At 38.7% G+C, this 17,238-nt stretch overlaps 1 protein-coding gene across 1 annotated transcript; it reads right to left on the bottom strand.

Moving 5' to 3' along the window:
• Nucleotides 1-10,200: 10,200 nt before the first annotated feature.
• LOC146713610 (sialoadhesin-like) lies at nucleotides 10,201-14,291 on the bottom strand. The gene is made up of 5 exons (XM_085449465.1): nucleotides 14,255-14,291; nucleotides 11,995-12,246; nucleotides 11,607-11,867; nucleotides 10,711-10,857; nucleotides 10,201-10,388 (listed from the first exon to the last, which is right to left on the bottom strand). Exons 1-5 carry the CDS (start codon nucleotides 14,283-14,285, stop codon nucleotides 10,351-10,353), a joined length of 729 nt encoding a protein of 242 aa, XP_085305591.1. The 5' UTR covers nucleotides 14,286-14,291; the 3' UTR covers nucleotides 10,201-10,350.
• Nucleotides 14,292-17,238: the final 2,947 nt, after the last annotated feature.

Here is a 17,238-nt window from a genome sequence, read left to right as displayed (position 1 = left end):
TAATCATTGTAGATAACTGCTGTGAGTTTTATATTTCCTGTTTCCAGTCAATGGTTTTTTTTTGTATTCTTCAGCCTTATTTCACAGTTTAAATTATTCAAACTCAGGACACATGCGACATTTCACATTAATCTTTAACCATGTAGAGATGAAAAGAAATCTTTCCAACACTGCATACATTAGTGTAGCTTGGATGAGTAAAGAGCTGTGAAAGAGACTTTGTTAAATCTGAATGGATGAATAAGGAGACAAAAAGGTTAATTTTGTCAGATGGGGAGAGAAGAAGTCTCTTCCCTTCACATATATCAATCATACAGATATGACCTTGCCAACTGAACAACAGCTGACCCTGGTGGTGATGTCATTTAAATGCTTTTGACTACAAATCAATGCACCATTTAAAACCTCAATTTGAATATTGTGTGTACTGTCATCAATTTTCTTTTACTTTCTTTGAACATAGTGGACCATGAATATCACCTGCTCCTCTGATGGTGGATATTTAGCAGGGGGAAGACATCCTGCACTTTTACAAGTCAGACTGGCTCATTCATGGTGATAAACAGCAAGCAGGGAAGTCACTGTCAGAGGTGACATCATGTTTTTGTCCACTGAATTTCAGTTTCTTTTCTTGATATATTGTACTGTTTAACATTTCTTGTAATTTTAACTGTGACTGAAAAAATGAGATTGACTAGATAAGCAGAAAGGAGCTGCCTCATCATTAGGCAGGTAAGGAACTCCCTAATTTGGAAGGGATTTCTTAATTAGAGCCCATTCACACCCAACAGAGCCAGCTGAGGTGATTGAACCAAAAAGCCTCCTAGGTGAAGTGTTTTGGGCACATCATAGGACGAGGAGGAGGTCAGGAGGTGAGGAGGGCACATCCATGCTGGAGAGATTACATGTCTGAGCTGGCTGATTGTCTGTTCATGTTAGTTGTGTTTTATTGGGGTCAGAATAACATAAAAAATATTTATTCAACATTACTGATAAACTAATAAATAAAAGGATTGTGAATACGTTTTTAAGTAATAATATCAAAATTTAATTCATGTATATAGTTCATGTATAAACATGTCGATATACGTTTTTAGGTCTGTTACATTGCACCATGTTGTGAATTTGATTAAAAGTGGTTTTATAAAAATGTGATGAGTAGTGTTACCCCTCATGAAATAAAATACAGAATAGCTGGAGAGTAACACAACAATGTGTGATGCTGCAAGAACTTGCGCGTGTACAATTTGTAAAAAGAGAGAGAAAGCTGAGTACTTTCCGCTGATGTCACATAGTCCAAGATTTTCACTTTTTATTTTGTGGATAAAATGTGCGAGCGCATCACTTTTCCTGTCTTTTACTGTGGATAATGTCATCTTCTGCAGGAAATTCGCTTAATGTAGAGGAATTATAGTTTGGTAATAGAAACGTCTGTTGACCCACTCATGGAAATTCAAGTGACTTTTTGAGTGGCAGTTCTGCTCTTCAAGGTCCTTCACTGTGGTAAATGTTTTCTAATTTCATAATGTAGACTACTTATCTGTATCGGTCAAGCTATTTATTCATTAAAATGCATTTCTAATTTGATATGGGAAGTACAGAAACAACCAAAACAGTTTTTTTAAGTTTGGGCTCTGAGCAGACTCATTGCTCATGTTGTTTGTTTGTTTGTTTGTTTGTTTTTAAATGGGATCTGAAGCAGGTCTTTTATGCTCATGTAGCAGGTTGGATTTTATAAATGATGTTGTGTTCCTGCATAGTGAACTAATGACTGTATTGCTCTGAACGCAGCATGAACATCCACCCCTCCCCGAGCTGTCGAATCAGACTCCTGGTATTTGGCACTCATTCCTATGATAGATGGCGACGATCATGACCTTAGCGTTGCAGATCGGATTCATGCCCCCTGACCAATGTTTGGCTGTGTAACTGTGAAAGAGTGGTGAGTAGGATCCTCCTATGAGGTCTGCAATGTGGTTTATAGTAAGGTGGACCCTGGATGACTGCTCTTCTCTCTTGGTGTACCCTGCTGACGTCTTGTTGTCATCGTTTGTTATTTCTTGTGTCTTCTGGTACCTTGTTTTGTTTTAACTTTATTTTATTGTGTTTTAATCTTGTCGTGTCGCATTTGGGCCTCTCTTTGGGCTTCTCTGCGCTTTGATTGTTTCTCAGCTTGAGTGCCCCGGATGTTGCTTTTAATTGTAGTATTTTAAAGGTGTGTATATGTACTTCAGTTTTTATATTATTCACAGTTTGTTGTTTCTTTTTTAATTGCTTGATTTATAGGTTCATTTTACTTTCTTTTATTTTGGTAGAGAGACGGCCGCTTGTGAGCGTAAACACCGGGATACGAGCACATTTTAAAGCACAGTTTAAGTTGCAGTGCGAATTGCAGTGTGACGTCACGGGTGAGTAGCCGGTAGCAGCCCTTGGGCACTCCTCCCTGTAGGCTGCCTGTTGAGCTGCTATTTTAACTAGAGCAACGTGATGCCAGTGAATCTTATCTCTTTAAGCAATGTCTTTTTTTTTAAGTGTTTTAATTAAAGCTCTGCTGGTGTTGTAAGTTCTGTCACTTCATTTGTTGTTTTCTTTGCTGCAGCTCGATATTATTTACACTTTATTTCATTTAATAAACTTTTTCAAATTGACTTGCCATGCCTCTGCTTTGCCAGTGACCTGTGTGTCTTTGTAACTGGTTAATGTAATATCAGAATCAGAATCAGAATCAGAATACTTTATTCATCCCGAGGGAAATTAGGGGTTACAGCAGGCAGCACGCTAATGGCGCATGCGCACTCACAAAGGAACCTTCTGACCAACTTTACACAAACATCACATTGGGGAGACATGTCAGAAAGGTAGGCTGATAGGAAAAAACAACGAAAATACACTACATGAGGTAAGAGGAGGAGAAAAAATAAAACTCCACTCAGACTGAGCTCCTAGTGGGAGAACAGTTTGATAACAGAAAAAACACCTCAGCACAAAAGCACATGACTATCAATACACCATAGAAACACGAGACAAGCAACAGGGGCGGGTAAAGGGTAAGAGAGAGCCGGCGTAGACAGCGCATCCGGTCCTGCAGCATCTGCGCTGGTCCAGTTGACTGCTATCTTCCCCGGTAGGGCACAAGCATCGAAGGCGTTGGAAAGGGAGGGGGATGAGTGAGTGCTTGTCAGTGTAAGTGTGTGTGTGTGTGTGTCCAGAGTTCAGCGGAGACAGTGTCCTTCGCACTATCAGGCTAAGTAAACAGTCTGCCAGCCAACCCAGGTGGCCTTCATGGGACGGGAAGAATAGTCATCACACAGTCGTTATCAGGGAGTTGTTTTGGTGGGCTCCAGCCTTGGGCCTGCAGCTGGCGCCGTGGTGTCCGAATGTTGAATATTGTTGATTTCTGTTTTGTGAGCAGCTCGAATTTTAGCACTCTGAGACTGGTCCCTCAACTTCGCGTTGGAGAGCCGCGAGCCTCCCCATGATGGTATCAAACTTCAGTTCCAAGGTGTTGTCAGTCTTTTGATTCTGAGACTTCACAACTGCAGTGATCCGTTCCGCGATGTTTTCCAACTGTCGCTCAAGGGTGTCATTTTTAGCAGGCCTCTCTCTGATGTTTCCCCTCATACGCTCAATGGTGTTGTTTTGAGCCTTCACAGCAGCTGTAAGCGTCTCCAAGGTGTTGACCATATTACGTTCGTTGTGAGAGGTCGCACCTCGTCCCGGCGCTTCGAATCCAGCGGGCAGCCATGTGGGGGTTTGAACAGCCGGTTCCGCTCTCTTATTTCTCTGATAAAGCAGGGCTAGGCCAACGCCGATCAGCATGAACCCTGTTATCATGGTTCCGAATAGGTAGATATCTTCAGCGTCCTCGATCGACAGTCCCGCCAGGCACACGGCCCTCCAGTTCTGCCACCCGTCCATCGTGTAACCGGCAGGGAAAGTCCCTCCAGGGCACTCAGGCTCTCCCGAGCCCCGACTTCTCGTTGAGAAAAGGGTGTCAATAGCACTCAGAGACCAGTTGATCAAATCCATAATTCTCTTTTAGGTTTAGAGAACGACAGTGAGAGACTGTTCCAGGGAAAGTAATGCACACGAGACAAGACGAGGACAATAATATTTCCTCGGATGTAACGTCACCCTCAGGTGGCGTTGTTAGCCTCATTTAGCTTTACCTTTCAGTTCCCTCCTTCATGCCGCCACACACGTACTATGTAAGTTGATTTGGTTCAGATGGTGTTTTCTCGATTACCATCAAACACAAGCTGGTGGGATGCAGACTGAGCATTTGGGCCTCTGGAAAGTGTCCATTACTATCATCACAGGACATGATGTATGCTGGTGTAGTGAAGTGGAAAAGGGTTTAGAACGTATAACATCAAGACTCAGGAGAACAACTTTCAAAAGCTAAAACTGTCCAATAAGGGATCTCTCTGTGTTTTATATGAAATGGCCTCTGTGCATGGCAAGATAAAGTTTAGTTGACTAATTTGCAATCTTGGTGTCATGACTTGAATTATGACGAAGCATAGTATAACTTGCATTATATGACTATGTATCTACTTATTTTAACATGGTTGTAGACTCTTTGTAAAACAAATCTTTCTGTTTCTAATATTAATATTTATAACTTTTCTATTTCTTTCTATTTCATTTTGTGAACTTGCAGATGGCCAACAGAGACATGAGTGTTTGGCACTGATGCAGAGCTTCGATTTCCCCAGGCTCTTAGATGCAGTGACAGCGACAGCTGGAGATTGGAGGGAAACTGTTGACATCTACTTTTGCCGCTTTGGACATGAGGGATTCCCTTATGAATCTGGGAGAAAGAACATCGAGTTTAATGAAGCAGATGGTTCATTCACACTCTTCAGGTTGCAGCAGTCTGATGAGGGACTGTATGAAATATGGCATGACCATTACAGGAGCATGTGTGTTGCCAAATTTGAGCTAAGAGCTCTTTGGGAATGTCCCTGGTGATGCAGAAACACTATTTATACTAAATACTAATTTACATAAAATAATAACATAATAATTTTAGAAACAAAACAAAAAATTTTAACAAAGGAAGTCTTGCTACCTGGAAGCAAATAAATATAAATTGAGGGGTGGCTCAAGACATTTGTTCAGTACTATATATCAAATATTAAATTCACGGGAGAAAAGTCTTTGCTAAATCAAACATGCAAATCAGAAGGAGGCAACCACTGTGGCAACCACATAAGGGAACAGATGGAACCAGAAGAAAATTAGATAAATAGAATTTAGCATAACCCAAACCTCAGTCCCTCTGAACATTTGTTCAATGAATAAACCAGATATTTCCACTGTTCATGCTGTTGCTGCCTTTTGAAGCATTTTAATAACAAATAATGTGGCTTACTCCATAGACCCGACAGTTAATCGTTTATGTACTTCGTGATATTACAGTATTTATTAATGGATGCAGGTTGTTGTCAACTTTGAACATCCCTAACCTGAGGTGCATCAATATATAGACCTGCTGTAGGACAAGATCAAAATCAGTAATTATATTTTTGTTTTTGCCGAATACTAACCACCTCAACCCTGTTTTTTCACACAGGACCAGCAGAGCAGAATGACTATATGGAAATGAATGAAAGTCCTACAGTAGCAGTAAGTGATGGGAACAATACTCAACATACTACTGACGCTCTGATGGAAAAACATAGTGCAGAGTCAAAACCATGCCTTGTGACTGAAATCTCATCTTCTCCTAGCTCCTCTGGTGCCAAACCAATGTCCACAAAGTCTTAAGGATTTAAACATTTTTAGTTTGTGGACAGAACAGTTTTAATCAGGATTCAATCAAGGTTATTGAAATTAACTGCTTTATTTTAATTTTAGTTAACTACATCAAAATCAAGACTTATCTCAGCATTTTCAAACAATAAAAATAAAACATAACTAAATAAACCCACAATGGAAATTAATTAAATCTAAACTGAACTAAAAACAAAAATTAAAGCTAAACAATCAAGAAGTGTTTGTTACTGCGAATGCAATCAAAGACTTGAAAGGTGAAAAGTGCCTCTTTAACATGGTCATGATGAAGTTCAAGCATTGAGGAGGACAGCTGATTTAAGTGAATTTGAATGCTCCATGGTTATTGTGCCAGAAGGGATGATCTACTGGGATTTTTCACACAGCTTACCCAACTTCTCATTGCTGCTGCCAGCAGGGTAACACACCATGTCACTAGGCTCAGATCATCTCAAACTTGTTTCTTGAATATCACAGTGCATTCACTGTTTTCACAAGGCTTCCACAGTCATCAGATTGAATGCCTTTGTGACGTGCTTGAATGGGTTTCATAGATCGACAAATCGTACCACCAAGCTGTACGTAATAAATGTGGCTGGGGAGTGTTTAAGTCTACAAACTGCAGTGAAACTCTAATTGTTCTTGGTAGCTATAACCTCAATCTCAGATTTTATTTCTTTTTTCTATCTTTTTTTTTGCTACTTGAGAAAATAACACTGATAAGCTCTATTTACCAAGCTGTGGCCAAAGGATCATATAAATTAGTTTAGCCATATAGCCACAGGTTTTATCCAAGCTGATTCAGGAGACGATTCATGAAAGCCACAAGATGGTGCTACAGGAAAGCTTCTAAAGCTTGCTGTGTTTCTATTGTATTGCTGAGCACTAAAGCTTCACATGTCTGGGTGCTACCAAATGTAACCACTGTGAATGCAACATTTTACTGCATATATCTTTTTATTTGGCTGTTTCCTTTCTCATTTTGAAGTTGTATTGAAGTCTAGATATGTTTAAACTGTATGAAGTGAACTAAACATACATACAGTGTTATGCTTCCCTCTTCAAAACACAAACTCATGAGATTTGTTTTCTCACATGAAGGCATGAACCACTGGTCTCAAGGCTCAGTGCTGTTTAAATCATCTGGCATTTCCTGTAGCCTTATGATCCTTGTTTTCTATATGTTGGGGTTTTGATGACTAATATCAAATCCTGTTACGTATGCTGTATTGGTTATCTTTCTGACAGTTCTCTGCTGTGTGCATGTCTGTGAATACATGTTTACATTTCAGTTACTTTCTACTCTTCCCTCCAGGCAGAGACAGAAAATGTCCATCAAACTGTAGCTCGCCGTTATAGCAATCGGTTAATTTATCAATTATGTGCATTTTGTTTTAAAAAGCAAAATTTCATGGTCTGGTAAACATGCAATGCCCACTCCCTATACAAAGAACAATCAATTAAAATCGAAGACTTTTATTATTTCATAAATGCCATTATTGTATATCTACATTTAAATTATTTCCTGTTTCATTGCATCTACAATGGCAAGCCTTTTAAAAACCACAATTCAAAACTAAAACTGATAAATGGATGTTAGAATGTAGTAATTACTTAGCTTAACAGATGTGGGTATTTGTTACTTCTAGACCCAGTTTAATCCATTTCAGTCTAAAGGCTGTGTGGAAAACTGGTTTGCTGTGTATTTAGAACATGTAGAAAAACATATTTAATAGCTGCACCCAGGATTCAGTTTGTTTACCAAAGTACAATTGTAATTTAATAAAGTGCAGCTGTACCTTATTAAAGAAAAAGAGTTAATCTACTTGCTTCTTTCAAATCTAGGTTGCACCGTATATCAATAACTTAATGAATCTGCAGTACCTGCTTCCAATGGACTAGCAACATAAAGATGTTCAGATCAACTTATTTTAATCTACATTGAACAGTAAATACACAAATGTTTACAGTTACACACTTCATAGTAGGATAGTTTAATTACATTTTTTAAATTTCAGTTTTCTTTGACTTCGAAGTATTGCATGCTATTGCATGGTGCATTTTATCATTTTTTTCATATGACTAGAGCAGAAATGGCTGAAATCTTTGTCTTCAAAAATGTGAAATTTTAAGATTTATTAATGGAATGTGTTGTGTTCAACGGGCATTGTATCTGATAAAATAAAATGTTTTGTAAAACCCTTTCATGTGATATGTTATTAGTCTATATGGTTTCTTGACATTTTTTTCAAGGTCAACTTTGACCTTGGGCACTAACAATGACAGTCAAGGTATTCATGTCATTGTCTGCGACCAAGATGTAAACATATGACTCCACTTAGCACAAACTACTTCCTAGTTTCACTCCCTATGACAGGAAGTGCAAACGGTGGAATAAAATATCTTTCAGTTTTATTAAGTGACACTATTGTGCAGTGACAATAGCTTATTGGCAAATTCAACAGTAAAGTAAATATTTCAGAGTATGCAGGCTAAACAGAGTAAACACCACAGTCATGCAAGCATGCCATTCACTATGTGATAAGTTATACTTGTTATATTTTAAGGTGAGGAATTTTTTAAAAACAATAAATGTTGTCTTGATGCATTTATTCATCCAGGTAAGCAAATCCCAAAATGTTGATTCTGTTCATCTGGACGTTTCGTCACTCATCCAAGTTCTTCAGTCTCACCTGACTGCAGGTCAATCTTATAAACAGTACATTTGCACTATGACTGAAACTAACACCACTGAAGGAACAATAGGCTGGGAGGTCAGTTCCTTGATCATTAATATGTAAATTGTCATGACCGTTGATCAGCAACTATTGATCAAATCCCGTTGATCATAGATCAAAGACCACTGATCAATGGCGATGAGTACCATTCACAGAGAGTGGAATGGCTGCATTTACATGAAAATCAAGGAGGGGGCCTAAGGGTACATCTTTCACCAATGCTGTGATTGCAGCTATTCCCCAACTCTCTCTGAATGGTACTCATGGCCATTGGTGAATAACTTTACTTAAAGTTACTTAAAATAAATCTTTACTAGAATCATGTTCACTGTAAATAGATATAAATTTATATATGGGCATTTTTACATCAAGTGCTAGTTTAAAGTCCTCTGTGAATTGCTACGTTATCCTGGTGGAGAGGGTTTGTGTTTCCCAGGAATTCTAGGGACTATGTCGTCAGGGGGACTTTAGCCCTTGGTTGTCATGGTCCTGGGTCTTTGACCCAGGTTTTTGAGTTTGTTAAACTTGTTGTGTTAAATATACAGCAAGTTCATACAACATTTATGTTAGGTTTTGTATTGTTGATTGTCATTTATGCTTAGAAATATCTACTTATATATGCTTAGAGTTTTATAATTAGTTGTAGATTGGTAGAGGTTTGATCCTTGATAGTCTGCTAACTTTGTGTGCATTAGAGAGCACTCTGGGAGCATGGGAGAGACCGTACCTTCTCTTATTGTTTTATGGTAGGATAAACGTATTTATATCTGTTTTAGGCTAAGTGCCTTTTGTTTAGATGAACTGCTGGACTTCCAGACCAGCAGGTTTAGAGAAGTCATTTATGGGGTCACATTCTGACCCCCCCCCCCCCCCCCCCCCACACACACACACACACACACACACACACACACACACACTTACACAACGCACAGGCAAGGTACTCTTTGTTTGTATGTAGACGGGGGAGCGGACGAGAGCAACTGGGGTCAAGCGAAGGAACGGCGTTTGTCCGGTTCTCTCCCGTGCACGAGAAACATGAAGAACTTTGCTTACTTTGTGCCTTGCTTGCTGTGTAATTATATTGTCTTCAACGTTCCAGCGAATAGGTTCAAGCTACAAACCTATCATTTTACATTTTTAGTCAGTCAGATACTAGGTTTTTAGGAGAAACTGTATGTGTGTGTGCGCTTGGATTCTGATTTTTAGAGAGCCTCTGAATTTTTGTTACTTAAGTTTCTAGTTCTTAGTTCCTTGTTTTTTAGTCTTTTTCTTGTATCTTTTCATGCATTCCCTATCAGTGTTGTATCAATATTTATTTGTATTTCTATTTCCCCAGTTGTGGCTCTTTGTCTCTGACTCTCTCACCCTCATTCTGTGTTTTCTTAGTGTTGTCTGTCTCCTTCCTTCTCTTCCCTGTATTTTGTAAGTCTGCGTCTTAATGTGTGTTGAATGAACAATGGTCTTTCATCAGTTGGATTTGATCAGTGGTTGTTGATCAATAGTCACGACAATTTACATATTAATGATCAAGGAAATTACCTCATAGCCCATTGTTCATTCTGTGGTGCTAGTTTCAGTTATCGTCCAAAGTACTCTTTATAAGATTGGGGAAACATGCAGTCAGCTGAGACTGAAGAAGTCACTTGGATGAGTGACGAAATGTTTTGCCCACTGCTCTACGTCCAGATGAACAGAATCAACTTTTTAAGAAGGATAAATGTTGAGATACCTAATTGCAATGTTCCTGGTGTGAATATAAAAGCTAGCACATGACCAGGTTCAGTATGAAAAACGTTGCAGTTCATCTTTTCTTTGGTATTTCCAGCAGGGCTCATCATGGCTGCAACTCACAAGCGTTCCTTTTAGTTTTGCCTGCAGGAAAAGTCAAGGAAAGATCTCTTTAAGAGGAGCCACGAGTGACATTAAAAACTATTTTCTCTTCTGAAATTTAAATTTGGATCTGATTCCAAATACAATAAAGACGAGGCATACGCATAAGCAAACAATATCGGTGCATTTAGAAAATAATTTAAAAATTCATAAAATCAAGAAGGGTCTCACTTCCTTTTCAATGATACATAGGCTGTACATTAAAAAACAAAAAAGAAAACAGGGAACAACAGGGAACAGCCAGAGGAAAAAGAAGAAGAAGATACTGTATTCTTTTAGGTTTCAGGTGTCTGGGTGTTCTTACCTTGAGCCCACTTCCGGTAGATGTAGATACACAGTACAAGAACACAGTTGTAGAGGATGAAGAGAAGGACACTAGAAATCACTCTGGCCCAGGGTATGATAGGAGGAGGAGGAGGCAGGGTGGTAGGATTTACTTTCTTGAATTCCACTGTGTGAGAAACAAACTGGACATTCAATCATTTGGTTTTACACAAGTACTGGTGATCCAGATGATAATTTAGAAAATAAAATTCAATTTATGGTATTTAAAAAAATAATTTATTCATTTAGGTTTAGTATAACTTTTGGCTTTCACAGTTTTTCTTGCCCATGTATGAAAAAATACTTTTATTGATATACAGAGACAGAAACTGAGGAGCTCCATTGTGTGAACTTGGCTCCCAAAAAATACAAATGTAGAAAAATGTATAAATATTAAAGTCATTCCTAAAAGTGACTCCTAACTTTCATGTGTCTTCTACACAATTGGTGGGATTTTTTTTTCTTTTTTCATTTGTGTGTCAGGCTATAAATCCACTTTAAGAGTTTCATCAAAATAAATACATTTGACAAAGAAATAGATGCGTTTTTCTTAACTTCCTAGTTTTAACGCCTGTCCTACCAACATCGTGCCAGTGCCGGTTCCTAATCTGGAACAGTTTCCATGTATTTACAACACTTTTGGCAAACCAGATCTGGGCCACCAAAGGGCCATCATTCTTTGGGGTATGTGGGCCATGTGTAAGCACATTGTGTGGGCCAGGTCTGGGCCATAGCAATTTTGCTATGTGGGAACTTTTGCTTCATAACAACTCGTTCTCAAAAGCTATCAAAGTAGAACAAACTGGGGACTACTTGAGTGAAAAAGATAAAGCATAAACAGAACTACTCTACAAAGGAACAAACGCATCATGTCACCTCTTACTGCGAGGAGGCTCTGCCTTGACTCTCCTTTTGACGGGTGTTTACACTTATAGAAGCCTTCGTCAGATTTTGACAGAGCTGAAAAGGTCATCGTCCCTGCATCACCTGTCCCTATGAAAACACCATCTTTGTAGAATGCAGCTGAAAAATCTGACTTTGAAATGTCCTCATCTTCTCCCATGTAGGAGCAGCGAATTGTCACTTGGTTGCCCTCCATCACTGGATCTATGGGGCTTTCCAAGATCACACCATGAGCTGGAAAATAAAACAATAAACAGCAGTGCAAATATGGATTACTTTTTCATGTCTAGTTGAGTTTAATAAAATATATCAGAAATAATTATTAACTTATCAATTATAAAACATACAGCCATGACATTACCAATCACTGTGATTGTTATGTTTTTGCTGGACTCCTTTTTAGATTCACACCAGTACACTCCAGTATCTTTCGGGTAGGCATCCTCGATGATGCAGGACGACTCGCTCGGTGTTCCCCAGCCAAACGTGCACTCCTCAATCTTTGAGCCAGTGTTTCTCTTCACTGTCCAGCCAGTAGAGTTTGCCACACACTTCAGTTCAATTTTGTCATACTGGAAGAACTGCAGTCTGTTGGGGGTGATGCTGAGTGTGGCTGCAGAGAGGGAGAGATACAGGAATTGAAAGAATATATTTTAATGATTACATCAAAATTTAACAAAGCGTTCCTTCTCACCAGAAAAGAAAAAAAGTTATATTGGGGATGGGAGGACCAAGGTCACTAAGGCTGTCAAACAACTCTTTAGTGGCTTGGTCATTGGGGTGGATGAAATTTGTCCTGAGTTCCTAAAGGCTTTCAATGTTATAGGGCTGTCCTGTCTGTCTGCAACATTGCATGGAGATCTGGGGTGGTGGCTCTGTACTGGCAGACTGGGGTAATGGTTTACTTATTTAAGAAGAAAGACCGAGGGTTTGCTCAACTGTAGGGACATCTAACTCATTAGCTAATGCCAGGGTGTGGAAGAGGAGAGTCTGTCCTTTAGTCAAACCTGGGATTCAGCAGGAGCAATATGACTTTTGCCCTGTCTGCAGAACAGCAGCTCTTTATCCTCTCCAGGATATTCGAGGGTGCATGTGTGTTTGCATACCCAGTTGCACATTCAATTTTGTCCCTTGGAGTATCCTGTGGGGGATATTTTCTTGCTATGCTTCTCTCATTACTGTACAACTGTAGCGAGAGAGGCATAGCAAGAAAGGTCCAGACACATCCAAGACATGCTGGACAGATTTTTATCTGACATTCTTTTCTCGCAGCTTATCTGGGGAAACATAAAAGTATTTGCAGGCCAGGAGAGAGATATAACATCTACAGCTCCAGGCGTTTGCTTTCGTTTACTTCTTCTGGTGGCAGAAACTTTGACCGTAAAATCATCCATAAGGGTTCCTTTGAGATCACAGCTCAATTGAGAAGTCAATTTGTCATAAACTTTGACTTATTCCCAGTCAAACAACCACTATCTCTTAAGTGGTGTGAAATCAATGTCTGACTAAAGAAAGAACTAGGTAGAGGGCATATTAGAAATAAATGTCTAGTTGCTGTGTTGATAGACAAGATATACTGGTTAAATTAATTTATCTATTACAGCCATCTGCATTTACTAAACCAGATTTTTTCTTCTCCTCCCCAAATGCACTTTGGCCTACAATATACTCCAATATAGGAAAGGCTGAGCAGTTGTTATGAGTATGTACAGAACATAACTGCAACTACATTTTCACTTTTCCTTGATCTCAGTGAAAGATTGAAAGAGAGAATCACAGCACTCAGGGAATCAGACTGTACATGTAGGTGCCTAAATAATGTGTTTGCAAATTTTGTTGAGATGTTGCTCTATTGTGGAGAAAAACCCTCTGCCTGATGTATTTGTTTCTAACTGTGACCATTCCTGTCACTCCCAATCTTCACCATCAAATATCTGCAGCTCTGCCTCCTGTCTTTTTGTCAGCACTACCATCCCCCCAAACACAAACCACAGCAGATCTCACTTCCATCTTGTGAACCTTCCTTTTCACTCTTGCTTCTATCCTTCTGTCACAAATCAACTCTGACACTCATCTCCAACCTGCCTGCACTCTCTTCTTCACCTCACCTGTGCACGTCTGTTTCTTTGGATAGTTGACCACAGATATTTAAACTAATCGAAACTACCTCTACTTGCAGCTTCACTGGTACACCTTTCTCCCTCCCATTCACGTTTTCTGTTTTGTTTTTACTTACTTTCATTCCTCGTCTCTCCAGAGCATCCATCCACATCTCCAAGTTCCCTTTACACTTCTTCCTTTCTCTCACTACACACGACAATATCAACTGCAAACATCATAGTTCACAGAGACTCCACCCTGACCTCATCTTGTATTCTGTCCTTCACCATTACATTTTCACACAAAAGGGACTCAGAAGTGACCCCTGAAAATTGCATGTCAATATTCACTCCAACCTAAACCTAGTTGTGACCAAATTTTAATTTTTTATTATTTTATTTCATTAAAACATTGTAGGACCAAGTTAATCACTGAAAGCTACAAACAAAATTATTATTAAAAGAAACCTGAAATCTGAGACAAAAGAGGGAAAATATTTTTTAAAGCATTAAATTACTCACAGAGCATGAAGACAAGTGATGTGACCTCCATCCTGCACATGTGTCATTTGCATCTACAGTTCAACATGTAGTCTACCACATCCTGTCCTAACACAGGAAACTATGTAAGCCTCTACTCAGTAACTTTAAACAAAACAAACAAGAAAAAAAAACATTTATTTGCAAAATTTGAATTTAGATTTTAAGCTAGATTGAGTTCTAAATGGTTCATTTGAAACCTTTTAAAGGTGCCTAAATTCATTCATCATTTATGTGTTTACTAAATGTAACATCAAGAATGTGTTATAGTTTGTTGACCTAATCAGTTCTTAGTGAATGCATCCAAATCAATTTTTGTGCTTAAAGAAATTAAGCAATGGCTTGATCAGACAATCCAGTCTTGAACAAAAAAGAAGAGAAAAAAAACCTGGCTTCTGAGAAACAGGATATGAAACAGCTACAGACTAATGTTAAAATGCCACCCACAAACCCAGAGCAAACCCACACTCTTTCCTTGCATGTAAGACTCCATGGTAACCACTGGGGAGTTTATGGGAAATGATGGCATAAATACAAAAATAAATGAATATTCCAGAAAGGTTGTGCTTCCGTACAGACTTTGCATAGTGTATCACTGTCCATATTTATAAATTAAAACGTATATATTGAAGAAACCAAACTTCTATTGAGAATAGATGTGAATGTTACTGAATGTATTTGGCATTATGTTTAGCAAGAACTTAACATGTGATCACATATCGCCACCTAAGGAACTGTAAGACCACACACATTGTGCTAGTAAAACACAATTGATGCTGACAAATACTGACCAAAGCAATATAAAAAAGGAACAAAGTTTTGGATCCATCTCCTAATTATTATTATTTTTTAAAATTACAAAATTATAAACAAAAAACTCAAGAGAAAGCACGTGATAGGGTGCCAAGAGAGGAACTGTGATACTGCATGAGGAAGTCAGGAATGACAAGGAAGTACACTGAAAAAAAGGGATTGGCCATCTCTTGGTTTTATGTAAGCATCTTCCATGTATTTAACACAAGTGCCTCATGCTTTAAAGTTAAGTGTAACTATATAGTGTAGAAACTACATAATATGCAGAGCGGGTAGATTAAATTGTTCATATCATAGTCGAGTAAAGTCCAGGACAAACTGTGTTCCTTCTCAGCTCAATACGAAACGCGCAATATTTTTCTCTGAATGCGGGATGATTCCATTTGTACGGGACGGTTGGCAACTCTACTAACTAACCTTATGAATAAAATAAAGTTCACTATCAGTAACATCATAGCACCCACCCAGCTGTATAGAAACTCCGTCATGCTAGCTAGTAGCAGTATGAGTTATTGTAACTGACAGTAAAAAGTCAGCACAACAAAAATAAACTTCACCTAAACTTGGTTTATATCTGACCCAGATAGACTGCAGGTCATAACTTCTTACCTGAAGTTCATTTCAGGTCTCTCCTCCTGCCTCATCCACCTGCTGGCCTCCACCACTTGCTAATGTTACTGACTCTGAGGAAGCAGTGCCATAGCCACCACCAAATAATTGAGTTATTTTTACACACCGACCAGCATCTGGCCAATCCACCACCTTTCATGGTTTATTAAAAAATAGAAATCATCGGGCCACCGAGCAAATGCCAGTATGCCCGATGGCCAGACTTTGTCGAACATTATATAATATAAAGACAACATGTAGTATATAAGTGACCAAGCAGTACTGGGGTAAAAGTTATTGAATAGTCTTGAAATAAAATGACAAAATTTTGAAGGATCAAAATATTCCAAGAGCTCAACTTACTTCATCTAAACATGTTTCAATCGGGTTTTATGAACACAAAATGCACAGGTTTATTGAATATGAATAACTTGTGTAAATTTAAGTCAGTTGTTTAAGTTTCTGCCAAAGCAAAACATTTGTGTGCAACCAATGTCCACTATTGAATTAAATAAATCCAACATGGATTTTTTTTGGTGTATTTGAGGGTGGTGTAGGCCATGCATGAGGACAGTGAGACAGTGTTAAGGTTAGGTAGGAGTGACAAATGTGTTCAAGGTAAGGGTGGGGTTACGTCCGGGATCATCATTGTTGTTGTGGTGATGGACAGGCTGAGAGGTAAGGTCAGGCAGAAGTCTCCATGGTTTATGGAGAAATAATCTGTAATCTTCCTTCTTCTCCTTCCCCTTATCCCAACCAGTTATAGCAGTTGGCTGCCCTCCTGCAGTCTCGTTCTCCAGGAGGTTTCTTACTCCTAGAAGGAGATTTTTTTCCCCCCACTGCCACAAACTGCTTCCTGCTTGGGTTTTTTTCTGTATTATTGTAGGGTCTTTACCTTACTATATAAAGTGCTTTGAACAACTGTTATTGGGATTTGACACTAGGTAAATTAAGTTGAATTAAACTGAATCAAATAATGAGAGTAGAGAATAGGTGCAAGAGAGCCTGGACAGGTGGGGGTATGCTCTGGAGAGAAGAGGAATAAAAGTCAGTAGAAGCAATACAGAATACATATTATGTGTGTTAATGAGAGGGAGACAGGTGGAAAGGTGAACTTGCAAGGAATACAGGTAGTACTATTCTAATGTATATATTACTGACTTTAATGGTAGAAACTTTCCACTTTGTGTACAGGGAAATGAGGAGGGGATCATTCATGTCCAAAAAAGACTTAAACAATACAGGAGAAAGCATGAATCCAGGAGGGGCAAAGGTTGAGGACAGTGCAGCTCATAATTCTTAGGCTCTGAATCAAAATGATTATGAATGAATAACTGAAATGAAAACAATTAATTAAAATGTTTAAAGTACTTTGTTGTGGATAATCACCTGGACACTCAATTGAGTGTTTTTGATACAGAATACAGTTCAAAAAGGGTCAGATGATTTAGAGTAGGTCTGTTCTGGACAAAAATATATTGAAATAAATAATATATTGATAAATTGAAAATTAAAAGTTAGCCCTGGCATTTTAGCAAGGTGGT

Source organism: Copadichromis virginalis, linkage group LG3, assembly GCF_057382275.1.
Source record: "Copadichromis virginalis isolate Kocher_CV1m ecotype Utaka linkage group LG3, C_Virginalis_male_GT1.1, whole genome shotgun sequence".
Classification (NCBI taxonomy): Eukaryota; Metazoa; Chordata; class Actinopteri; order Cichliformes; family Cichlidae; genus Copadichromis; species Copadichromis virginalis.
Note: the sequence above shows the minus strand (reverse complement) of the source record. Positions and strands in the feature narration are given on the sequence as shown.